This window comes from Bombus fervidus, chromosome 12 (genome assembly GCF_041682495.2).
Source record: "Bombus fervidus isolate BK054 chromosome 12, iyBomFerv1, whole genome shotgun sequence".
In the NCBI taxonomy this organism is placed as follows: domain Eukaryota; kingdom Metazoa; phylum Arthropoda; class Insecta; order Hymenoptera; family Apidae; genus Bombus; species Bombus fervidus.
In genome coordinates, this window is record NC_091528.1 from 584,730 (window position 1) to 612,340 (window position 27,611).

Below are 27,611 nucleotides of genomic sequence, written 5' to 3' on the forward strand. Positions count from 1 at the left end.
CTTTTTCCACTAACACGACAAGACAATACACTGCTTGAATCCACCCTTACGATCTTCAGTTCATTAATTCTGGCCAAAAGCCGGTCTTGATGGTGCTGGTTCGATCGCTAACCTTCGGTCTTGGAGCTTTCCTTTTCATCCCTTCCACGCACTCACCGTAGCTAAAGTGAATTACATTAGAGGGGAGAGGGTAGTTTTATCGAGTCAACCTGCTAGATATTTCCTAAGGCACCTAAGGGTCGTTGGATCGGAAACGGGTCCTTTAACAACGACCAACCTTCCGAAGAAGTTGCACGATAATCTGCACTGGACCAAATTGCTTCCCTGCTTCGTCGAATATAACTTGTTGATCGTTTATGAAAATATTCGTTGCGTTGTTTCCTATCTCGGCCAACTCCGTTGCTATTGTTAACTATGTATCTAATTGTTATTGCTAACTTCGTTTGGCTGTTGTTAATGTTGCTAGTCGAGTGTTGGTTTAGATTGATTTCCGAAGAAATTTTATGGTAAATGTGCGTGGTTCTTGTCGTGTGGTCATTCGTAAGGAACAGAGGTTTTATTACGACATTGTTGTTGCTATGATATTATACCGTTGAAGGTCATAATAAAATGATTGGAGGTAATATAGAGATTTATTATGACGTTATTTAAGGATATCGTACATTATTAACATTAGCCGTGTGAGAATATAACTCTTAATAAAATATTTATCTTTCGTCAATGTGCTCTTCGTCGAAGAGATTTCCATATCTGAATTTCGTTTCATATCTTTTCAATAGTCGTCATCGTTAGTTCAATTAAAGATTGCCACGTCGTTGCTTCGTTAATTATCTTCGAAGAAAAAATGTCACTGATAACTTTATCCGTTTAAAAGTTACAACTAGATACAACTATATAGTTTCATACAAAATACTTTTCGCAATCTAATCTAGCGATATTTAAGTTGCTTGTAAGCTACTCGCGTGTTTTCTAAAAATATTCGTATGGTGTCGAAGAGGACATATAAGTTGTTTGTTATTTTCTTTTTTATAGTGATACGATTTGATGCGGGTACATATTACCGCGTACTTATTATTGACAGGTCAATTAATCCATTGCGTATATTCACAATGAGTTCTCTTTTGAATATTTATAAATAGAATGATCGTTCCCAAATGAAATTCAAAGTAATTTCAATTGAAGATTCACAATCGCTTCAAATGGACATCGACGGTCGTTTACAATTTAAATCCCCGGTTTGAAATTGCAGCAAATTACAGTCTACAATCGTTTCAACGTTTAGTTTTGAACCTTGTAATCATTCCAAATTGAAGTCGGGCAAATACCACAAACTTTCGCATTTAGAAACTGTAACATAATAGACCTAAGATTATTTTTGGAAGACAAAACGTTTAGAATGACCCAATCATTTAATAAATTTAATGAATATTCATTGCTTTTCCTTTGGTGTGTTTCAAGAATTTATAAAAAGAAATGATCATACGTATTTAATCGCCCCAGCTACCGATCGGAACCCTGTCTAAAGACAAAGTTCACGATTCCCAGAAAATCGAATATCAAATCCATGAGAGTTCGCAGCATATTATCACAATTTCTTGAACCACAAGCATGAAGAAGTAGGTCACAATTAGGTTGGTGCGATATCCGCGTGATATTGTGACGAGCAACCAACTCGTGATGTAGCAGCTTATATATACGCGGGAACTCGCTCATTAAAGCAACATTCACAAGGTCGTATGGCGTCTTTACCACTAGCCGATCACGTAGTAGAATATATTACACATACGACTGTTATACGTATCTCGACTCCATGTTACGTGCTGGACATGCAGAGACGATGCTGACGCATCCGGCCAAGATAATTAAGATGGACGCGTAACACGTATCCATTACATGACCAGGAACACGCCACGATTCGATCCTCCTTTTCATTTCTTCTCCGATTCGTTTCGCTGAAATACGAACAGGTTAGACAGTGGCGGAAGAATTTTCTGGGATATCCAAAAAATTCTTTTCTATCTCTTTTGTCTTTTTCCCCCTTATTTACGATCGCGCGGAAAGGTTAGAGGATGAAGTAAAGAACCTCCAAAACTCAGACACGGTGCTTAACGGAAATTGACTCGTAAAAATAATACAATAAATAAAGAAAATCGATAAAAAGAATTGAAATGTACCTTAGGTATAAACACAAAGCTGATCGAAAACTTCTTTAACATCTTTGAATGAAGATATCGTTTTGTTCGCATCGTTTAATGTTCAGGAAAGGCAATCGTATATCTTTTTTTTTTTTGTCGAATCTTTTCTCTATCAGAAAGAACTTTGGAGCCGCAGACGGAGGATGCTATCGTTAATTATTTAGTTTACGGCACCTGAAACTTGAAATTTGTGAAACTAGGACAAAGTATGGTATGGACAATATGGTATTATCATAAAAACAATAATGTAATTTTATTATAATAAGAATCGATTATAGATTAGAATTATAAATTCTATTTCCCAATACAAACTTGTATTTATTTAGTTTTTTTCTCTATTTAAATCCAAAATATTCTTATTCCAAATATTAATTTTGTTTAATCATATTTTATTATAACAAATACATTTATCTAAATAATAAAAAGTATATAAATGTTAGTATACAGAGAAAATCCCGTAAACACGTATAAAGGAAAAAGAAGTTCTAAAACATCGATCGAGTTATTAGATCATTAGATCTTATGTATTAGATCATCCGTCAAGCATTTGGCAAACCAACTGGATAAGAGTATGCTTGTAGAATATTAGTAACGACTATTTTCTATAAATTCTACAAAATCAAATTAATCATAAAGATCGCATCAATAGAAAATCATTTGACAAAATACTAAAATCGCTCAAAGTTATGAAAATTTAACGATGTTTTAACACAGTTAAATAAAACAAGATGTATTTCATCTCCGCAAAAGTCATTACGTTCTTCGTTGTTAAATAGAATCATTTTCGACTTGTTGATTTTGAATATAGATATCTAAGAGTGTTTCCCTGTTCGAACCAAAGAGAAACTTTGTACAATTCGTGTATTTTATGCGTTACAATCAAAATATTATATGAAAGAAAAAATATATATTATTATATTTCTCTATACAGTTTGAATACCCCAAGTATATGTGTTTTTAACTTTTTTTCGCGAAACAAGCATCTCGATTGTTAATACTTCGAAATCAAGTGACGATACGAATAACTAAATATAAACTTTTGAAGTGACGTGTTCAACTCGAAACCTTCGGTTCTGATTCCTGGTTTACCGTCCATCTTATCGCATTGAATATATCGAAAAAATATACGTAGATATTTTCAAACGGAAGTTCGGAAGATTGATATTACAAACATCGCATATGACTTAATTGTCTGGATGTCTATCAGGAATCTTCTCGATAAACATCGTTGTCCCTGGAACCGTAATTTTCTCGACCTCGTCTTTCTTTATGTTTCTCGGTTGAATGTTAAACCAGAATCCATTCTCTGACGTCATAGCAAATCCTTTCTTGTTCAATTTTATCGGTATAGGAGTCTTGGCGCATGGTATGAGGTTACATTTGGCAAAAATATAGAACAACAAAACTTTCGCCTCCAATATCGCGAATCTGTTACCGATACACATTCTAGGTCCCAATCCAAAAGTAAAGAACGAACTGGAGTTGAACATCTGTTTCGCATCGTTGTAGAATCTATCAGGATTAAATTTGTTTGGCTCTGGATAATACTGTGGATCGCGCTGAATTCCATAAATCGGTATCCATATGCATTCATTTTCTTGGACGATGTAGGGTTTTTTTCCTGGCAAATGTGGCGGTAATTCGAACGGTTTTACGCAAAGTCTATCGATAGCCACGATGGTCGGGTACATCCTGAGACTCTCGAGAATGACAGCGTCCAGATACTTCATGTCGTTGATAGCCTCGTACGTGGCTTCGCCCTTACAATCCTCCAAAACCTGATCGATCTCGTCTTGCAGTCTCCTCTGAACTTCCTCGTTTATTCCAACCTCGTAAGCAGCGAAACACATCAGAGTAGAGGTGCTTTCGAATCCACCGAAGAAGAAGACGAACGCCTGTGCAGTCATGTCTTCGATGGTCAACTCCTTTCCTGGGCCTAATTTCCCTCTCGTTTCCATCATCAGCTGAATCATATCCGGACGAACGATACCTTTCTCGTCTCTGGTCTTTATCGTAATAGCTACCAAGTCTTGGAAAAAATCCGCGATCTGCTTCTTAATTATCCTGATATTTAACGCTCGAGCTATCCAGGGCAAGCTTCTTACAATGAAAAACTTGATGGATTGCGATCTTCCAAAATGAGTAGCCTTTCTACCGTACACGTAAAAATTGTTCTTTGGATCCTTTATTGAATTCACGTTAATGCCAAAGGCACAAGTGGCGATTACGTCGTTAGTATATTTGGTGAACGAATCTTTTAACTCCAAAGTAGTCTGGTCGGCAGGCAAAGAAGCGAAATAATCGCCGTATTCCTTAGCGCATTCGCGCATTAGTATGAACATCGCCTTCATCTTGCTCGACGTGAAGGCTGGACTCAACGTGTTTCGTACTTCCTTCCATCTTTCGCCACGAAGGGCAAATAAATTCTTACCAAACAGGGGATCTCTGTCTACGCTATCGAAGGATCTGTGATCTGGAAAATGATCGAAGTTTTTCACGGTGATCGATTTGAGCAGTTCGAGATCTCGAACCATAACTATGGGTGAGGAGAAGTCGAAAAAACCGATGTACTTCGAATCGGGAAACGACTGGTACATTTTTTCAACCGTCTCGGCGAACGAGGTTCGTTGAAGTATGGCCTCCCAAATGCTTCCTAATAGCGGGACGTAACTGTAGTAAGGAATCCCGCGTTTCTCAAAGAAATCGTAGGTCCGAGTGACTCTGTAATAAGTTACCGCGATTACGGCGACCACCGCTGCGATTATTGGCCACCAGTTTATTTCCATCGTTACTGTTCAACGCTGATTCAATTCAACGGGTATTCACTGATATAACACCACACAACCACCTACCAGAAAACTAGATCATTGCTTTTCTTTAAAGAGATTCAACTTTCGATAGGTAATCACGAGAAAAGTTTATGTTCGATTCAATGTTTAAAAAAAACTTAGAAGATGTCAATGTATATGGATACTCTGATGCGAGAGAGTGGCCGAGAACGCGATTGAATAATGCTCATGCTAGAGCGTTGCGTGCGTACTGACTGGCTATGACGGATTGATGCAACTGTTAATAGCCGTCGAGCTATTTATACTAGAGCGTGCAAACATTTATATTATATATGTAAGAAAACAAGTCTTATCAAATTTCTGTGTATTTCTCGACTGTGTATGCTTTGAATATTTCTTATTTCTGTCTACCGTTTAGCGATATGATGTTGTAGAAATTATTGGTGATTTAGTCGTCAACTATGCTTTATTATTTTAGTTTTTATCTGTCTAATAGGTAAATATATCTATCTTATCGAATATAGATATCCTTCGTGCATTTGTATGTTTATACATTGTTTCGCGTTATTGTCGCTTTTTTTACTTATCAGACTACATAAAAATGTGTCATAATCGTCTTTATTTTTATGCCATTATTTCTTTGAAAATTCCTCGATTAGAGAAATTTTCTTAATCACAATTATGCGATGCTATTAGACAATAATGTAAATTAAGATGATCGAAGAAAAAATGGATATTATTCTCGGATATTTGAATTTCCTATGCTGTATTTGAAACTTTTCTAGATTTTCTTTCCCAAAGAATTATGATATAACGTAATATAAAGTCGTATAAATTTTGCGAATACGAAATAACGTAGTTAACGCAGAGATTCGGTGAGAATAATTAAATGACGAATGTATGAAACTTGACGCTATAATATAGAAACCGAAACAATGTCCAAAAGTATATTTAATATATTTTTTTGCCAAAGTTTCGTACATATTATACTGTACAAAAATGAAGGCAAGTAAGGATATTCTTCGATATATTGCGAAATATGATAAACGTAAAACTTTAAAGTATGAAGAAATCTGCACAATTGTCGTTTCTCTTTTGCCTAATTTAATATCCTAATATGAATTCGAATCATTTCATATTTGACGAAATTAACATCTCGCCAAATCAAACACGTATTTCTTTGTATAAGTTCCTAAATGTTATTGAAAAATTGGGATTTTTTTATATTTTCGAAAAGCGAGATATTCAGTTCGGAATATGCGCGGAAAATTTCATACGGAGATTTGAAATATTGACGAAGTTAAAGGAGTACAAAGTCAATTAACAATTAACAACAATTAACTACAAGTCTTACATGCACACATAAAAGTATGTACATTCCTTTATGGGCTCGTAAAAATGGATAAATGTTAAAATTTTTGCGAGAACAAAAAAAAATTGTATTGTTTCACTTTAACGGTCTTTTGATTATATCTCGTTTGTTTATTGACTCTTTAATCAGTGATAATAACAGATATGTTGCCATTTTATGCGATATACGTATCTTTGAGATCGTTTAGGCTTACGCGAACATTTCTACATTTAAGTATATATAAGTATACATAAGTATAGATATACATATATTAGGTATATACTGCTATAAGTATACTGTTATCGAACCAGTTAACCATTTTCACTGCTAATAAGTTTTATATATTGTTAGATTTCTCACCGGGGCTGTAAATACTTTTAAGATTTCTGTATTCAAGCTTTTGTAAATAACGTCAATGTTATTGGTTGTCTAAACCTGCACGTTATTCAGTTTATGTATACTAATGGGTTTTACTCGTGTATACAGATAAATATTTATTAATATTGTTGCTTGTCTGATAAAAATTCGTAGTAAAATATACGCTTCAAATTCACATCAAAGAGACCACGATGCTATACTCAACCTCAAAAAAAATACACGAAGCAAATCAATTCTAAAGGTACAATACGATTAGTCTTATTATTCAGAACAACCATTTCTCTTCGAGTATTCACAAACAAGCTTTCCTTCTCTGGCAATTAAACTCGTTTAAAATTTCTCCCAGCAAATTTTTCTTTATTCATTCGTGCTGCTAACTTGGGATTTAAATATTACGTATTATTTGTATACCTTTACTCCGATATATTTGTTCATTTTATCTTTCCACTGATTGATTCATACCGATTCTTCTTAATTCAAAATAATTCACTAATCTCATACAACTTCTTCATTCTTCCTTCAGCCAGTTCATACTGCCAGATTTTATCAATTTTACCACCTTATAAGATTTGAATAAAATTCAATTCAACGGATTAATTAAACGTTTCTTCGATTAATTAAATGTTTCTCGGAACTATCCGCAACCAAAATCCATTTTTCGCCGTAAGAAACACTTCTCTCGTCTTCAATTCTATAGGCATCGTCGTCCCAGAACAAACTTCGAGCCGGCAACGGACAAAAATATGGAACAATGCGACTTTAGCCTCCATTAACGCGAACCTTTTGGCGATACAATTTCTTAGACCCATTCCAAATGATAAATACGCTCCGCTGTTAACGAGATTACTCTTCTTATCCAAAAATCGATCTGAATCGAAGGTATTCAGTTTCTCAAAATATTTTGGATCACGTTGGATCGCGTAGATCGGCAACCATAGATGAGAACCTTCGTTCATTACGTATGGTTTCGTTTCGCTCCTGGCAGAACTGGAGGTAGTTCGAATGATTTCGAGCATTCTTGATCGGTGATAGGTATAATTGGATACATTTTCAGTGTCTCGTTGATCACAGCGTCGGGATACTCTAGACGACTGTTGAATATTTCGAAAGTGAGCTCCCTGCTAGAATCGGCCAAAACGCAATCGATTTCGGCATACAGTCTTTCCTGAACCTCAGGATTCACAGCCACCTCATGAGCAGCAAAGCATGATAGTCCGGATGTAATCTCGAAGCCTCCAAAAAAGAAGATAAATACTTGGGCATTGATATCACCGATGGTGAGATCCTTTCCCGAGCCTAATTTACCTTTGGTCTCCATCATCAGTTGAATAAAATCTGATCTGACTATACCTTTCTCTTCTCTGACTTTGATACTCTCAGATACCACTTGTTTGAAGAAATCCATCACTTTTCTGCTTAATAACGTTACACCAGATCTTCTTGCTAATCCTGGAAATATTTTTATCACGATAAGTTTGAGAATTGTTACGCTGTGAATATCCGATGCCTCTCTGCCTAAAGTATAAAATTTATTTTTTCGATCGGCCAATGAATCGATCACGATACCAAAAGCACACGTCGCGAACACGTCGTTGGCATACCTGGTGAAGATGTCCTTCATCTCTACTACGTTCTCATTCGCCGGAAGGGGTGACAAATATTTTGCCACATTTACAGCGGTCTCGGACATCAATTGAAACATGGATCTCATCTTACTGGAGCTGAAGGCTGGAGTGAATAACGATCTGACGTTTCTCCACCTATCGTCACGGAGTAGCAACAGATTACTACTGAAGAAGCTGTCTATTTGTTCGTTGATGAAATTTCGATGGTTTCGAAAATAGTCGAAATTTTTTATGGTAATGGATTTGATCAACTCTTCATCGCGAATCATCAAGACTGGTGTCATTCTGTTGTAAAGTTCCACGTATTTCGTGTCTGGTATCAGGTTATAAATTTCCTGAACCACGGATGCGAATGACTTTCGCGTTAATATCGACTCCCATGTGCTACCTAATAGAGGAAATGAGCTCTTGTGTGGTAGATCATATCCCTCGAAAGGGTTCCGTGGCCTCAAAAGATAGTATATTCCCAGAATCACGAGAAGAATCGACAGTATTACGAAGAAATCCATGATGATCGTGCGAATTGAGATTAAATTGAAAAGGCTACCATTCAAATTCGTTGAATCAATTTTTCGAGTACAACGACATTCAAACGTATGGAAATCTGTAAGTTTAAAAGTGCTTTTAAGTTACGTAATTAGTCGAGGATATATGATTCATCGTTGATATGATGATATGATTCATCATATTATTATTTGATAATCATATCGTTCTTAAAATATTGGTAGTAAAGGTAAAAATAAATATTACTGGAATCGTTAAATTTTAAATACTTACGAAACACAGTTTGGTCCGGTTGGATAACATTTCCGAACATCCGTCGTGTCGCTTGCAACAGCGCATACATACATACATACATACGTATATAACGTCTGATATAACGACTCAAAGTTCACTTTTGTTTACATATACTGATAAATTAGAGCGCGTTGATGATATTCGTTGAAATTTCTATGACGAAAACAATTTTTCAGGCATCTCCTTTAATTTGTTTAGACTAGGTAGTAATGTCTTTAACGAATATGTACATTCACTTTTACTTTTAACACTTTGACGGCCACTGTCAGTTAAACGTGATGGCACTCTGCCATTTGTCAGACGTCGTCACGTTTACGTGATTTCAGATTTTTGCTTAATTTAGTCGGTACTTGCGCATGAAACAAATGATTTCTGTATTTGACAGTGCACTGAAAAGGCCGGTAATCTGTGAGTCTGATGATCCAGTGATAGTGAATGGTCAGGAAAGGATAACATTCCGATTTTTTGTAACTGTATGGGATTGTCAGGAAATAAGTAAATATAAACTAAATTAATATCATATGATAATGACTTAATAACAATGATGGTTCAATGCGAGTTTCTCTGAAAGCATATCATAATTACATATAGAACGGTTAGCAGTAAGATCTACGCCGAGATGCGTCAAAGTATTAAAGATCGATGAGAAAGAAACGAAACTATAACTATTATTCAATATCTTCATTTCTTTCTTTTCTTCTTTTTGCTTCACTGACTCCTCTATTATGGTTTCTCATGTGCACACATTTTAATTTTTAATTCTATATCAAAAAATGAAACAAACGTGGAGACGTAAAATTAAATATTACTCGAGAGTAAGATTTCCCTCTTAATCTGGACGAAAAAAGATCAAAATAAAGGCACGTTGTCGTTCCATCGCATTGTCAATAAAAATATTTCTATCAGAAATTGTTGTATCGCCGATCACGCGCGTGATATTTCATTATTTTAATTCGAGTAGAAATCCAAAACGAGGACATGTTGTCATTCGACTTCGATGAAAATCACACGATCTCTAGAATGAACAATTTCTAAACCGTTACTTTGCGATGGCATGTAATTAGAAACTCTTTGTGGATTTTCTTATATAAGTGGCGTATCTAGTTACTTCTACAACTATCCAGAGCGAGAGAACAGAGGAAGCGAAAGAAATAGTATAGTAATTATTTTCTACCTACGTTGATGATTAATACACTGTTAGTTGATTCTCAAAGCAACGCTTATTGCAATTCAAAAGATGTTCATGTTAAATAATCACGTACAGGTTTGATTTTCTTAGTGGTCCATTTTACTCGAAAGTTAAACTCGAAGGACCCGTTTCCGTAATATTACGTAACTGGATACGTATTAGGCGTTTAATCTCGCATTATAAATATTAAAACAAAAGTTTTATTGGGAAATAATTTTTTATTTATTTAACAAATTTATTTGAAATTCGCATTGGTTAGGTTATTCGCTTACGAATCTTTTATTCGATTTACATAATGCTAGACTCTTTTACTCTGATAAAATTTAAAAGACTCCCCGAACAGACATTTCTCGCGATTTCTGATACGAACTTCCTTTCATCCATTGGTGATACCAGTCATCATCGTCCACACGTCGCAGTCTCATGCAAATAATTCAGTTAGGCGTGCCATGTTTCCATTTAACCTGGTTCCGTTCGGTTTAAATAAATGCCAGTGAAAATCTAAATTTATATGCGAGCTTGCTATGGAAATTAATGTAAATTCTATTATACGCGAAATAAGTTGGAAACTGTACCCGTGGTTGAACCTTAATTCCTTAATCTCTTCTGTTTTCTAATATCGCGAGAATTCTATTTTACTACTGTTCCGAAAATACATTCTTTCTATCCATCACATCGTATCACGATGTAGGTATGATTATTTCGGGTTATCGATATTTCCAAATTCTCCCAAGAAATCGGTCGAAATCCAAAAGAGACAAAATTACGGGATAAAATAACCACTAAACGGATATCTTTTCAATTGCTAGAATATTGATCAAAGAATTAATTAATCGAACGTACAATTAATTTAATAGCCTGCGGATTTTTCGTTTTGCGAAAACAAACCATTTCCATCTAGCAAGTGGAAAACTTTTGCGCTATACTGTATGCATCCATTTTGAATCCACGGCAGCGTATTCTAAACGCGAGGCATAATCTCTACCGGCTTGATTTTGGCACGTATTCGAAGATGAACACCTACTGATTTCCAACAGCGCAAACGAACCGTCTGAATATGGGATAATATTGCGTGTAGTCCGATTACGAAGTTGCCTTAACAATATAGACGAGATATGCATGTGGTAATAACCGAACCGGACGCTTTTGATCTGTTCCGACATTTCCTCGAACCGCTCCGCCCGATCCTGACTACCAAACTAAATCGCATCCCTTGTTTCGCAATCGTTTGTTTTTCAAAGCTTCATCCGGGCACCCACCCGTGGACAATTGAAATGTTCCACTCATAAAAGAAACGATTAATGTCTCGAGTAGAATTTCAGCAAATACCGGTGCTTTTGCAGGAAATACGCGCACAGTTTCTAGATACGAAGGCTGTCTTAATAAAATATTAAAGTGGGAATTCCTCGTACAACTCTCTCAGTTTCGCGCATCGATTTTAGCCTCCCTTAAAACGAAAAAAAGAAAAAGAAACAGAGAGATACAAAACGTTTTGTCCAAAAACCCAAATGTGCATCCACTTTTGCACAAGGAAAAAAGCTTTCAGAGCGAAAGTTTGAGACAGGCTTACACAGGCTTTCTGATAAAAGCGAAAACGAGACCAGCAGAGATAGAGAGAAAGAAAGAAAGTGGGTGGGTAAGTGAATGAGTGAATGAGAGGGAAGGGAGGGAGAGAGAGATAGAGAGAGAGAGAGAGAGAGAGAGAGAGAAGAGAGAAGGAAAACGAGAAAGGGCTAGAGGAACAAAATTCATTTGGCCAAATTAAACAGAGTTTAGCAATTTGCGCTTAATCCATTTGTCGGGGATCCGGCGTCCGTCAGTCCGTCCGTTTGCTTCATCATCATCATCTCTCTCTCCCTCTCTCTCTCTCTCTCTCTCTCTCTCTCTCTCTCTCTCTCTCTCTCTCTCTCTCTCTCTCTCTTCAACCCTCCTCTTAACACGACCACCACTATGCACCCTTTCCTTGCCCTTCCAACGTTTCACCTTAGTCCTGTCGATACTAATCCTCTCTGCCCCTCTGTTTCTCTGGCTTTCCCTTTCTCGGTTCTAGACCTAGAGAGTAGAGAACTCTGCTCTCGCTCTCTTTGCTTCGCATGATTCGCCGGGTGCCACTTTGAAACCGGGTCTCGCAAATTTCCGGCGTACACAAGGGCCCCGTTAATAAATTGCAGGCCAGCCGTGTACGATAGTTGCCGCAGAGCGACAACGACAACGTGTAAACGGAAATTTCGTTTGCAGGAAGTGTAAAAGATGAGAATCGGCACTATGACGTACGCTGGACATCGCTCTCGATGGAACAACTCTCGCTACGTGTCCTTCCGAGGAAGGTAAAGATTACACTGTTTTCTCAAGCATATAGAACGAATCGGTCTTTAGCAGGTATTTTGTAAAGATTGGAACGACCTCGGGCGTGTTCCGTTTTTCATCATTTCATCAAATCGCAGTCTCGGAACTCAAAACTACTTTTCCTCGAAATCGACTCGCACGAGTTCGAACATTAGGTGATATTTTAGATTCTCTTTTTCATCTATTCCCACATCTACCTCACTTTAAGAATATTGAACAATTTACGATGAACCTTAGATTATCATTTGATATTAGACGAGATTTCTTTTAAATATATCGTTCTAGGATGGATAATTTTGGCTATGAGGATTCCGTTAAAAGTTTAGTATTCTTTCGAAACAAAACGTTTCGATTATACATATTTTATAATGATATTCGAGTAAAATATTAAACGCAAAAATATATACGAAACTTTCACAGTTTTCGTAAGACGTTTAAAATCATTTAATAAAGTTGAACTTGCCTCGTGCTGTGCTCGTGAGATGTTAGAAATACTTTTACATATCTATTTTGAAAATTTCGAACTTTGTAAATCGAAACAATGCAGCAAATAAAATTTATAGGAATAGAAGATTAAACAGAGACTAAACTGATTCGAGGGCTGACCTATGGATCGCGTCAGCCTAATTCCTCGAGTGCCTCGAACGCAATAAATCTACAAGCAGGACGTAAAGATATATCGTCTCGACTTCCACGCCAAAGTGCGCCGTTTCCTGCCCATCCAAAAGGCAGTCTTTCAACTTCCTGAAGAATCAGATACCTCCCAGCTATTTGTCTTTTCCGAAAAAAAATATCTGGTAAAGCGGATTCTCTAAAATATGTTTAAGACTGCACACGTGTTCAATAACGTTTAGTTTTTAATCATATTATTACATTAATTAGCAAACCTAGTCTTTCCTATTCTTTTTATTAACCACTTAAAAAATTGAGAAATTCATTTCAGTAGTCGGTCGAATTATAGTAGAAAGAAAAGTACCTTTTATAATGCACTTTGTTTCAGGTCGATATTTCAATTAGCTTCGGAGACAGAGGACTTGAAAGCGGAACGTGTACAGCACGAATAGATGAGAGAAAGTATCGTGACCCAAATCTTTTTCTGGGAACACGTACACGGAATAGTAAATAGTAATAAGACACAACTTACCATCTGCCATTGCCCACCGTACACGTGTAGACTTTAGGATAGGTCACTTAGAGTGAAGGTGCGACTGAAAGTCCTGTCGACATGAAATAAAAAGTATGTCAAAGAGGAATTTGTACTGGCATCTTATTACATCGATTTTATAAAAGAAAGCATTTTTTGTACCAACTCGGAATATAAGAAGTTTAATGTTTCCATGATTTTAATACATCTCATCTAATGCGTTTAGTGATCGCGCCGGTACATATCCGTTTTTTGAACGTGCGGTAACTATACGATGTCGAAATTGCGATTCAAAGTAATATGTAATTAGATTAGATGTAGCATCGTACGTATATCACCTCCGGCGACGTAGCCTTTTATCAAAGAAATAATTGTAGGATAATGCAATTCTTAAAAATCGCGATATATCAAACCGTGTTTGTGTTTCATTGGCACACTACTAAACAGGAACGAGAGAAAGAGGGGGATAGAGAAAGAGAGAGAGAGAGAGAGACAACTCAAAGAACACCATAGCTCGTTCCATAGAACACATTTTATCCTTCTACACTTGTATCCTACGCGAATCGAGTCTTTCAGCTACTGGTTTACATCGCATGAACCGGCTCCTATCTTATTATCACGGAATTGTTTTCAGCCCTCTTTCTCTGTTAGCCTCTCTGTTCCTCCTGCCTATCCTACTTCTCCGTCTTTCTCTTTGTCCCTTGTCATTGTACCCCTATCCCAAGACCATACTATGTCCTTCTCTCCTCTATTTAGAAAGATACTGGAAGCAAGCACAGCGGCGGAGCCAACTTAAGTGTATTGGCAGTTGCGTCCACCTTTTATTTTCATCCAATCGGGCGAGGACCTTTAAGGATCACTCCGTTGGAAACCAGCAGTACAGTGCTCTTCGAACCGAATGTTTCTGGTTTCGGGGACTCGAGAAACTCGGCTCGACTCTTAAATGCATAGATCTTGCCCGTTTTAAAACAGCACTGAAAAAACATCGAGAAACCGTTCTTGCACCAAACCCTACTTCCTGCTACGTCGCTCATCGAATATGTATATTGCTTCTTGACGAGTTTTTAAGGAAGCGCTACAAAAATTTCAATTCAACTTAGAAACGCTTTCGTGGCGATTATTCATCGAGTGATTATTCGTTTCGAAGATTTTCTAACGCCTTTTTGATGGTCTGTCGTGTAAAACGCTATATAAAGACGCGCTTACTTTATTCTCAGCTACTTAATAAAATATTATACAATGTAAAATGAAAAATTTGTAGCCGAACTATCGTACCGAATGGTAGAAAGATTCCGACCTTCGATCTAGGAAATATGATTCATGACGAAGTTCGAATCTGAATTTCTCCGACTTGCCATCGTTTCCCCTCTCGTCATTGCCTATATCCGGTTGAGATTGGAAAGGACGAAGGTAACTTTTGTCATAAAGACAGATTTTTTAACGATGTTAAATCGAAAAAGTTACCTCCTCGGTTTTTATTGCCTTTCGATTAATCGTAGAAAGTAGATTGCAAAATTGATCTTGGATACGGCCGATGTTAGAAAATTGATAGAGTACATATATTCCATGTTATTTTCCCTCTATTTCCCAGATTTGCTTATTTTATTCGCAGAGTCTTCAAAATTACGCGCCAACTAAAACAAAACAACACGTTCTTTTCACGATTGTTTTTGTGCAATCCAGAGCAGAAGAATGCACCAGTTGCTTCTATTACGAGCGAACCGTTTATACCAAACGCTATGAAGCTATCCTACATCCCAGGAAATTCATTTCATTATTATCATTTGTTCGAGCCAAGTGAATCATCCTTTCCCCCGATGGCATTACGGTTTTGGAGCGAGCCAGAGTGTATCGAGGGTCATCGAATAAATGCTTCACTTTGTTATTGCCGCCGATGCTCTCGTTTTCACGGTGGAAAATCAGTCGGACACACGACACACACGCCTACGTTTCTAACCAAGGCGCGCTTCGATTAATTTTTCCAGCATTACAACCGCGACCTATTCGCATCGTCTGTAAACCAATATCACGGTCCTCGAACGCGCGCAGGAACAACCGACACTCAACACACACATACACATGACCTATTATCTTCGCCGATTTCCACGGAATTCATGGAGGTTGTATGACGTTCTATTATCAGTTTGCGTCACCGGGAAATTGCGCCCCCGTCAGCACGTCCTGTAATCGCGCGCGTTCGCCTGTAACGCGAAGCGTTCCGTGCGTTTTGTAATCGCAGAACGATCATGACGGTGAAACCGATCGGCTGGAAAAACTCGATTACTACTTTCGCTCGTAGAATCTATGACGAATAGACCAACGATTTGCCGAGAGTTGAAAATGCGCTGCTGTGCCCTCTCTATTCCGAACATTTACGACAATACTCTGTTTAGTGGAAATTTTACTCGATTAAATTGTTTCTTCGTGCGACTCAAATGATGCGAGTTATGTTGCGTCGCGCTTGAGTTGCTTTAAAAATCAAATGTATCGCTCAGAAAACCAAATTGTAAACTTCTGTTGATAATATTGATTCGATCGTGCAGCGAGATGAAACGATAAAAAGGAACGCGCGCGGAAAGATTTCCAACTCGTAAAAACGGCATATCGCGAATGTCGTTCGGCAATAAATATTCACCTCTGTGCCTATAATATCCACGACACGTATTTCACGGTTTTGCCCCGTCCATTCGGCCGTTGGGGATACTCTAACGGAACGGAGAGAACACGCGATTCGTAGCGTGTCCACGTCCACGCGACTGCAAAAATATTCAAATACTCGTGCACCAGGAGCAGAACCTTTCACGGAAGCCTTATTCCAGTACAACAATGTTCCATTAGTTTTATACGTTGTCTGCATGCGTTTATTGGCGCTCGGTGAAAAAGGGACATCGAGGACGAACCTGTCTCGAGGACTATCGCGCTTTCGATCAAATCTCATCGTGTCTGCTTTTGATTAATTACTTTCTGATAATTATCCCGTTGCAGTTTGTGAATTTCTCGATACAAACGACCAACACTGTAAAACATTGGATCTAATTTCCTGAAGATCTTTTCTTACAGAACAATTATGGTTTTCAAGAGTTCGATTCAAAATCACAGTTCTTCTCCAATGTAAGAAAGAGAGTAAACGATCTGTATCTCATTGATTAAAATCTACAGATTACAGTAGATACTTTCCCAGCAAAATACAAAAAAGAAACGAAAAATTTACGAAATTTATTCAATTTAATTGTATTTACCAAACATGCTTTAAATTTGAGAATTCTTGTTCTTAAGAATTTTTAATGAATAATAAAAATAGAAAATAAGTAATTTCTTCTACATTATATGTACAAATTATTATAATTATAGAAGTAATGCGTAATAACGTATATGTAATTAATAAAAATCGTTTACGGATCGTTGGAAAGTTGCCATAATCCAGAAGAATAAGAAGAAGTAGAAGGAGAAGAAGAAAAAAGAAGAAAGAAGAATTCGTCTAGCAAGGATTACTTCAGGCCAGGTTGGCGACGCGTATTCTTGGGGAATTAACACACATTTGCGCTGTTATTGCTTGAGAATACACGTAGTTTGCCTGGTCGTTCACTCCTAAACGTCGCAACGATATCACGAACTTGTATTATACATAAACGATGTTTATACAGATTTCATACACGCACCGCGATCGTCTCATCCGCGGATGGCCGCAGAAAAATCAGCTACGCATTAAGTATTCTTAATGTGCTACTAAATGTAGTCGAACGCTACCTTGCGTGAACCACGCACATTTTCCACACAAATTACTGATCATTGCAGCTCACAATATTCACATACATACACATAAAATAAAAGATGAAGAAACCAAAAGAAAAAAAATGTTTAATCTTATACTCGAAGAATTAATTAAGGTAATGAGCAATAATACAAATTAATGTACAGCTAAATGAAAAATTATGTTTATCGCGTTAAATAGTTTTAATGTTTTCGATTCCGTTGCTAAAATGATAATATCCTTGCAAAGTAATTCTAACCATTTTTAAACACATCTGGGGAGCAGCCTATTCGTTTTTTCAATAGGCATATCCAATCATGCTTTTAGAAGGAACACCTCAGATATCGTAATTATCCCTGACTAATTTCGAGATCATTATACAAAGGAAACGAAAGCATTGGCGAAGGATATCGTAAACCTTTTTCTAAATGAACTCTCCACTACTACATTTTTACGTAGCATGTTTTAGCGATTTTAGCTTGGTAAGAGAATAAAATAGTTCTGGAAGGATTTCTGTCCTTGAAATGATACTTCATTTCGACAGGAAAAGAAAAACAATAGAAAAATTGCATAAACATAAAGTTGCAGTTAATTATAGATTTAGAATAGGTTTAGGTTATTTTGCTGTAGATGTTTTTGGGCTTTTCCATTTTTAGTTCCTTGAACTTTTTCATTTCTTTCATTTTTATATTCTCTATTATCTCTTTAATCATTTTTATTTAATTCCGACGCAAGTGATTTGGGTGTGTAGCGTGTGTAGTGTGTACAGTGCGTGTTGTACGTATCGCGTTTATTGTGTACCTTGTTTGCACGAAAACGAAGGCTATATTGAACATTTACTGTAATACAAAACGATTGCTATTTTTGGTACGATTTTGCTGTGAATGATCTAGACATTCGCGATGCATGTGTGAAATTTGTATAAATATTGTTTATCTGTAGTATTACTTATTGATTATTTATAAAGGCAAAAGATTAGAGGAAACATTAATTATCTCTACTCAAAAATTCCATGAAGCCGTTTTCGATATGCTATTATGGATTTTAATTAGTAGGCAGTAACGTTTAATCTACTATTTTTCTTACAAAACGTTATGCAAAATGGTTCACGTCTTCAAATATCATAAACTTCTTCTCTATGGTTTGTCCGAGGTAAGTTGCTGCCCATGTATCGTTCGATTGAGAATTCCCGTACACTTTACTACTTAGACTGACCTACTTTCGTTCATGTAAGAAGGTACTCGCGTACAAGGCGCAATATGTTTGCCGATTTTTAATTATCAATAACTAAAAGACAAAGTCGAAAATTTTTTTATTTTTGATTTTTATTTTATTTCGGCTTCAATAATCACCCCTTATATTTCCTAACACTGTAGTCGAACACTCGGTATTTTTTAACGCAATGACCTTTGAATGGAGCTCTAAACGGAAATTGATTAAACAGCTTAATTATGCATACAATCGAGATTTATCGGAGATACTATATTGTACGATTTATATCTCGAACAATGTTCAATGTCTCGACGGTTCTTATCGATCGATCCTACTCGCACAGCATTATTGTATCTTGTTGTCGCAAACAGAAAGAAGAGTTTTTCTTTTTCGTAAAAAATCTTTTTTGTTGTGTAAAAGGCAAGCGGATGGAAGAAAATAAAGAGCGAGTTACCTTCTTAATATTTCCCCCTTTACGTTCCCTTTGTCCCCTTAAAAACCCTTCCTCCTGATATATCTTTCGAATGACTGCAACTAATAATGCACGGCAATAATGGCTATGCCAGTAATACATCCCTCCATTATTGCGATGCTAGTGTGAAAAATGAATGATAGAATCAAATTATTTTATTTTCTTCCTATCCTTTTCGCGTCTTCCTATCGATGCGAAAGATCGAACCAATTGATATTGTACAGAAAATGAGGCACAATACATGCATTTCTTATTTTGGCACTGACTCTAATTTAGTATCGATATGAACGAACAAATCCAATTCTGCGTTACATGTATTGAAATTATAAATAGATTATATTTTTCGTGTTTCTTCGAATCCAGATTTCTTAATTGGAATTAATTGGAATTAATCGTCTCGAAAGCAGCGAAAATTTCAATAGTCACTATTTAGCTTATAAATTATATTTGACGTCGCGAGAGCTAATTAAATAGGACAAGTGCTTTAACGATACTCGAGTGGAGAGTCGAGCAACAGATTTCCTATATTTAGCGATATAACAAAACAATTTTCGAGATAATTACGTCTTCTGTACCGTACATAATCATCACAAGTTTTTAAATCCTCTTGTATATTAATTTTCATTCAAGTATTACTCACATGCGACACGCGCTTTATTCATCGACTTGTTCTCGTTTAAAGTTTACTCGATCAACCGACTTACTCGATGCTCGTGATATATACTCTGCGATTGTTGTTAAATAAATTAGCCGTTAGGCTAATACAAACTTTCTTGCCCTTAATCATGCAGACTCGTTCGATTTTCGTCCTGATTTCGATTCATACCTGTAAAAAATCATATCGATTTTATTTTTCTGCTCTATTATGGTAATGGTAAGGTATAACATTCTGTGTAATGGATGTCCTCAAACTTTCGAGTCCATTTCTTGTGAAATTTCAAAACATCGAACTGACGCATAATTATTTCAAAATAATTGGAAACGGTTTAAACAAAATTACTAAATCTAAATATCTTCAAATACCAATCGTAAAATATCAAAAGTGCGAAATGTTTAACGTCTGAAACGTAATACCATAGGACGCTTATGGGAACGAAATATTTTGCGTCTGAGAGAAAGGTACGGGCAGAGTTGGCGAACAGAGTCTTTCTCCAGAAAAGAATCATAGAAAACGGGGTGAGAGAGTTGGGAATAGAGGAAGGCCGGATGTAAGGTAGGGGAAAATACGGGGTAAGTTTCCGTGACGTGTAAATCACGCTTTACCAAGAGCTTTTGAGTCTGGCAGCAAGGTTCGTTGAAAAGTTAACAGGCCGAGGAATGAGAGAGGGCCGTGTTCCCTTGCGCTTGTGCCCAACACCGTCGCGTACTGCTTTTACTTAATGCTTTCTCCCAGTTTCTTCTCCAGAGGTGTTAAGTAACGAGCTTGTTGTATATGAATGCCACAGGCAAAAACGAAGCAATTCTCACCGGTGATTCTGTTCTTGAGTTACTTATTTTTTTCCATGGTGAACTTGCTTCGTAGCTGCCCGTCGTCATTGGCGACCATGTTCTAACCTAGCCGCGATGAGAGAGAATAAGAGTCGATAGAGTATGTTATTTTATTCGAGGGCTTGTTTCTCAAATAATTATAATCAAACCTTTCCACGATCAGATGTTCCTTTGAAACCGCGAGACTATACAAAATATTACTTATTTATTTATTATTATATTGTAATTTACTGTAAACTGAATTATTATATATTACTATATATTATAACGGAATAAACTTTTTGGCATAGAATGATATAATGGCAGGGAAACTAGTACATATGCATATATGTTATGACGAAATTTGATACTGCCCCATTGTTAATGTTGCAAAAAAAAAACGCAACTGATTTGGTAACACGAATACTACAGCCGCTACAACTTTTATCTACAATTGACGAATACATAAAAGGAAGAAAAAAATGAGATAAACTCGGATTAGCATGATCTATATGATATAGAAGATATTTTAAACATACACCCGAGAAAGATCATATTTTTAGATAGGATACATCCGGTAAAGGACGCGTGGAGCTCGACACGCAAGGAAATTTACAGAAAAATAGAAGTATCTTCAAATTCGCGTGTGCCGCGATTCCTTTGGAATCGAGCATTTTTCAGGACTCACTGGCGGATCAAACGAAAAACATTCTTGCCTCGGTACAATCGCGACCCGTGCACACATAGGATTTCCAAAGGATCTGCCGTCGCGTCCCGACGAAAAGTATTCGAGATCCGATGAATTCCGAATAAAGGAGGCACAGCTGGAATCCTGGAAAGCGGAGCGACGCGGTTCTACCAGCGTGCAGTCGCTAGATGTTCAATGCACCTGGAATTTCGGGCGCATCTCTCGCGCTACTTTCACCCTTACATCGCCGGAAATATTTCCAGTTACCTAAATATTTCTTCTACGAGAAAAAGACTATTCCTCTTCGTTAAATGACCAGTTTTGCGTAATCTTTAGTTCCGCTCATTATATTACTCTTATGAGCTTTTATTAGTCTGTTAAGCGTTATTGTTTATTTTTCGCTTGTTACTTTCGACATAACATTGTAATCGTAACGAAAATTAAATTTCAGTTTGAAATCGAAGTCCAGTTAGGAATCGAACAATCAATATTTCACGTTCGTCCAAGTCTTTTTCAAAGAAATCGCAAACCAAAGAACTAGTAAATCTAATCCTAAATCTGGATCTCACAATTTCTCTACTTTGATCCAACCATGCCACAAATGGCGCCGTAGTCGATGCCCTAGTAACATACTACGTAGAATATCGTCAGGCACGAAAGTGTTAAAGTTCCAAAAGGAAGAAAGGATTCATCGTCTATACTCTATAGATTAGGTTATGTTGCACATTTAGGAGTATGGCTGCATCGGCTGATGCGAATCAGCCACGTGGTTGGAAAACGGAATGACGAGTCCGTACAGAAAGGCATTGACGCGTACGAATCTATATTCGCTATACACTCCAGGGACGGTCCTTATGAGAGATATCCTCAATTACTAACCATCAAAGGGATTTAGGAGCAAGACCAGATTAGTTTAAGCATCTTGTAGCAACAGCTGCTAGATGGGATTGAGAGAGATGCTGCCGAGAGAGCAAGCTGACAATGGATAATATTGTATGCAGTACCGAATTAGAGACTAATTAAACCTAAGTAGCTCTAATCATAGATTCTGTACTATGCTTATGTAACGCACTCTAATTGAAGATGTACATACTTAAGATCCTTCGCAGTTTACTAATGCATTCGAGATATTCACGTAATTCCTATCAATCTTCTTGAGCTCTAAATATTTGCGAATGTCCTAGGCGATTTTGAACATTCCCTGAAAGCTCTCATACCTTTCCGTGCAATTTCCAATCTCTTCCACGAAATAATCTTTTCGAAATCATAGAAAAGCTTAAGCTTTAATATTTGCAGATTTTTTCGTTCGTATGGAAAATTTAGTCGATTTCGATGGTTCTACGAAAAGATTAAAGCATTCCTAAGATTTGGTTTTCTCGCATTTTCGATTATCGATCGTATTTGGCCATTGGCAATCTATTTAGATAGCACAATCGTTTGCATGTGATTTTCAAGGCAACAGAGTACACTTCGATTACGGGATACCAGCTTCCTATGTTTCTACGTGTGTTCTGCGTAAAAAACCGTACTTTGCATATTTATTACAAGAAACGGTTGGCACACATCCCGCGGGAGGCATTCGGTTTTAAACAGCCGTTCCTTCATGCGGCTCATATTATATCTGCGAGATAGCGAGACGATCGATTGACGAGAAATACGTAATGCGTGCGAGGTCGACAATTATCGCGATGGTGGCCGAAGAAAGAGGACAGGCACGGTGGAAAAAGCGCAAGAAAAGCGATAACAAGTCGTTTCCTTTCTAGCGTTTGCTTTGTTATCCTCCGACGTCAGCTTTCTTCGCGAAACTTTGTCGTCTCGTCGTTCACGCCGTATGTAATCTTTCCAGCGAGCGATACGTTCCAGGCAACGTGCGAAGGACTGCGGGTATAAATAGCTGGGAACTTTTGCGAAGCTCCGCTAGAGAATATTACTACTGGCTGATATTCATAATGTAATTTTTACTTGACGAAACGTACAAGTTTTTCACCCACCTTGGAAACCTGTTAGAAAAATATATTACGACGAAGCGATAGCCTTTCTTATCTACTTATTTTACTATACAGACGTTCCTAATTTTAACGATTCGACAATTCTACACACCGGTTAGAAAATGCCAGACAAATTGATCGAACAAACAGTATTCTTATACAATTTGTCCTGGATCGACTTTCGTAAACTTTTGCTCCACTTTGGTCATTATTGCGTCTCATAATAACGTTGACTAGGTAGCTGCAAGCAGCAGCACCTTATTTAATAAGAGCAAGAAGTCCGTGCGCGTCGCTACAAAGCCAGAAAACTGGTTACCGAGCCGGTATGCTGCAATTATAATAATAATGCCATTGTTCTTGCAATTGGCGCGACGTGCACAAGGAAACAACGATGGTTCGCTCGCGAAATACGCTGTTCGAGATGGCTGGGCAACCAAGAACGAGTAAACGACAAGAACGACAAGGAAAAGGAACGACGATAACGACGACGATGGAGGCCAATGTCAAATTAGCAAATCAAATTTCTCCGAGAATTATTTCAGTGCGAGTTGCTAAACAGCCTGCGGCGGAACATGAACCGCTGCGACGAATCCGCGCGTATAGAAGCATGGAAAGCTGCCGAATTTAATTCCAGTTGGTCGAAAAAGAAAATAAAGAGCAACCGACTGTGGACCGATTCGATCCGATTCTGTCAGAAATTCTGACTTTAGCTTCTTTGCTCCCGAAAATTTTCATTAATGTAATTAATTGACTACTAGCTGTTCGATGAGACATTGCATTGGTGTTCGCGTACCTTGAAAACTCTTGCATCTTTTGTGTTATTCTCAATGTATGAATGATGTGACGAGGTTGATCGAATAATCGACAGCCGATATAATTATTATTATACAAAGCTTCCGAACAAATATGTATGAGCAAAAGTAACATTTCATCTCAAAAATACTGGACTGAACGAGATTATTTCCTTATGTATTTGCTCGATGCTCAGAGTTTCTAGCGCATTAACGGAATTAATATGTGGACATTTTACCGTACTCTCGAATCACCGGTTGAAAATGCAAGCCTATTTACTTTCTGACACGTGAGATTACGCTAGACCCGTATTACATCGATTACAAAGACGTTCATGAATATTTAAATAGGATAGTGCAGTTCAATATCTCACGGTGAGCTGATGCGCCTGAATAGATAATGATGGCTACAATTTTCGAACCACCCAGCCGGACAAAACGTAACATGTGGCCTATGTTTTACCAGAAAATCATTCCCATTCTATCGATCGAGAATTTTACTAAAGATCTTTTCCCAATATCCAGTTCCTCGAAGTACGACCAACATATACGTACTGAGGTGAGGACGATTCTAACGATAGTAAACGATTTTTTATTCTTGTTTCTTTTAAATTTCATAAATTTGGTTTAAATTTCGTAAATTTCGCAAATGTATCGTTTGATTATTGTGCTATTTTTGAGAAAATGGTGCACCGACTAAAAATAAAGTGGAAGGTGGATAGAAATTTGTCTCCTTATTAAATTTTCACTATATATATATATATTTAGTATGTGTTTTATACATTTTGTATATTTCATGTTTTCATATTTGCTTTAAGGATGTATGGTTAAAGTATATTGCGTATTTCATATACATTTATTGTATTTATTTTATAAAATTCAACATTACTTAGATACTCAAATTTTTAAAGAAATTAGTAAAAGTGAGAACATTACGCGAACGTTATATACGTTACCAAATACAATTGTTACTAACCGATAATAAATGAACGTTAAGAAAGTATTAGCTAAAATTATTACCTAAGGAAAAATTGTATACGAAATAAAGACGATATCAAAAAACATTGTATCGTATTTATTGTGGAAAAATCACACGCGTTCGACGATTAAACGAACAACCTTATAAAGAAAATGGAATCGAACGAATATTTCGATGGTAAAAATGAAATTTCCGTCTCGTTTGAAATTGTGAATCGTTATCGTATTTATTTTCGCGTACAACTGCTCCTCTCTCGCGATTTCAGTACCGAAACTACGGTAACTCGATCCACGAAAAATCATTTTCGTTTCCCTTCTCCATTTTCGCTCGGCACGAATGAACCTGGCTACTCGCATAAGTGGATTCAAACATGTCGAATTTAACAAGTTTGCCAACGCAACCGTCTGCTGCTCGATGTAAGCGCTAACAAAACTCTAATGAGAACGAGGCCTCGAATTAAGCAGAACTCGGCGTAATTGAAATTGAACGAAATTGGAATTATCGAGAATTCGATTAACAGCCAACTCGAATTCACGGTGCGAGCGACTTTACACCGTATAGCAGCGTAAGAAGTTGTATTTTGAAAAATATATCCGGCACACATTGTCCGGAAAGAAATCTAAACATCGCAAGTATCACGATAATTTCGAAAACATTATTCGAAAATAACTTCTAATTTTGAAAATAATTCCGACTAACAATCGCGTTAGAAAAACAAAACACAACAATTCATTCGATGGGAATTAGAAATATCCGATTCATAACGCAATGACGTTCTTTTAAATCGTTCCATCTTCAAAATGTAATGTAATTTGCCGTGCGAACAACACATACGACTTCCCTTAGATCCATTCAAAGGAAACGCGTTTCAATCACCTCAACGACCGGCTATTTAACACAGCTGCTTATTCAACGAATGGAAACGGATGGAATTTTTGCGATTATTCCTGTCGTCAAAATCAGGAAATAATTTGTCATGGAATATATGTATCGCGGCCCCAAGCTCCGTTTAACCTACTGTTTTCGTGGTAAATGTACACTGATATGCGATTGTATTTTCCAGTGGCAGTGCCGGCTTAAAAGCTCGCTGATTTCCATGTGTTATAAATGCGACCAATTCGATTCGTGCCTGCCATAAATTGCACGACATTTCGAACAGTAATTGTGGACACTAATTCTGTATTCGATTCGCAACGGATCGGGAAACAAGAGACGGAATTCCGTCAAAAACGTTCCGGGCTTTTTGTGCTTTTCATTAGTGTCATATGATTTGAAGCCACTTCAAAACTCATCAAAGGAAAATTATTCTCGATTATAGACCGTAATTCTACATTTATACAACACCCGCGATATTTGACAAAATAAACGTTTACAAATATTACAGATATCACGGCGGTAGAGAAAAACGGAAGCTTAACGTTTCAAAGGAGAAAAAGATACATGCTGCTAAACGCAGTCAGTTCTTCAAATTACATCCACGCGAAATCCGAAGCAAATCAATTTAGGAGAGATCCTCGGTTAGAGGTTACCGAAGAAATCCAGAGCGAATAGACGAAGCTGATAGAGAAGGGGGGTTCGCTGACGGGTGGGTGGCTTGAGAGAGAGGGGACAACCGAACCACGTGAAATCATCGTCCCTGAGGGATCGACCAATCGTCGCTATATCAGCCTCCGAAGATAAACTCTTGGCACGTCTTCATTAGAGTTTTCTAGTCTATTTGCGGGCATGGGGGACTTCTCTTATTACTGGACCAGAAACAACAGACCGGCTCATCGACGGCGTTCGATCCGCATAGTTCGCTTACGTTTCGTTCTATTTCTCCTCGTATTTGTTCTCCTGGACTACGAATTTTCATGCTGTTTCCCTGTGTCCGACTCTTCGTACGCGTTCATTCTCCGTTTCTCGTTCGCTCCTTGTATTTTCAAGATCGTATCCCGGTACAGAGTGCAACGAAACTCTCGCTTAATGGTACTTTAGTCGAAACCATTTGTGACGAAGACGATGGAAATGCTCAAGGAACGAGCCAGTAAAAGCATTCACTTTCTTTAAGTAATCGTTTTCGCGAGATGCCTCTTCCCGATGGAATACAAAGTCTCGTCCACCATTGGACAAATTGTTTGTTAGGTAAGTCTCCCCCCCCCCTCTACTAAATTGTTTCTTAATAACTGTCAAATTACTTTACAGAATTAATCGATAAGATTTAATCAACCGCGTACGGCTTCAAGTTTATTTTAGTTTGAATTTCCCCCTATGGATAAACCGCGATTTAATCTTGCATTGTACGCGAGATAGGGCGTTAAAAAATAAATGTGTGTATCGTTTCCACTGTTCTCCATATTCTCCGTAATAAGAACCGATTTGTTCCATATTATACCCTACAGTTTCCCTACAGCGAGGGTTCACCTAATAACCAGCTACTTACTCTTCCGCGTAATACTATTATAGATT

The 27,611-nt window shown here is 37.3% G+C and overlaps 1 protein-coding gene, 2 long non-coding RNA genes and 1 pseudogene across 3 annotated transcripts in view; 1 reads left to right on the plus strand and 3 right to left on the minus strand.

Moving 5' to 3' along the window:
• The window catches only part of LOC139992940 (uncharacterized), a 91,073-nt gene extending 77,273 nt beyond the window's left edge, over nucleotides 1–13,800 (plus strand). Inside the window, exons 2-3 of the long non-coding RNA XR_011801250.1 lie at nucleotides 12,564–12,652; nucleotides 13,672–13,800. This is a non-coding gene — a long non-coding RNA (uncharacterized lncRNA). The remainder of the gene's footprint in view (nucleotides 1–12,563; nucleotides 12,653–13,671) is intronic.
• The window catches only part of LOC139992939 (uncharacterized), a 92,854-nt gene that overhangs the window by 42,538 nt on the left and 22,705 nt on the right, over nucleotides 1–27,611 (minus strand). The window contains exon 2 of the long non-coding RNA XR_011801249.1: nucleotides 13,816–13,888. This is a non-coding gene — a long non-coding RNA (uncharacterized lncRNA). The remainder of the gene's footprint in view (nucleotides 1–13,815; nucleotides 13,889–27,611) is intronic.
• On the minus strand, nucleotides 1,008–5,272 carry LOC139992934 (cytochrome P450 9e2-like). The gene has a single exon (XM_072014250.1). The coding sequence runs from the start codon at nucleotides 4,979–4,981 to the stop codon at nucleotides 3,380–3,382; it is 1,602 nt and encodes a 533-aa protein (XP_071870351.1). The 5' UTR covers nucleotides 4,982–5,272; the 3' UTR covers nucleotides 1,008–3,379.
• LOC139992933 (cytochrome P450 9e2-like) lies at nucleotides 6,929–9,405 on the minus strand (annotated as a pseudogene).

Excerpts from the sequence above, each read along its gene's own strand:
- LOC139992934 (XM_072014250.1), bottom strand. The coding sequence starts at position 4,981 with ATGGAAATAAACTGGTGGCCAATAATCGCAGCGGTGGTCGCCGTAATC.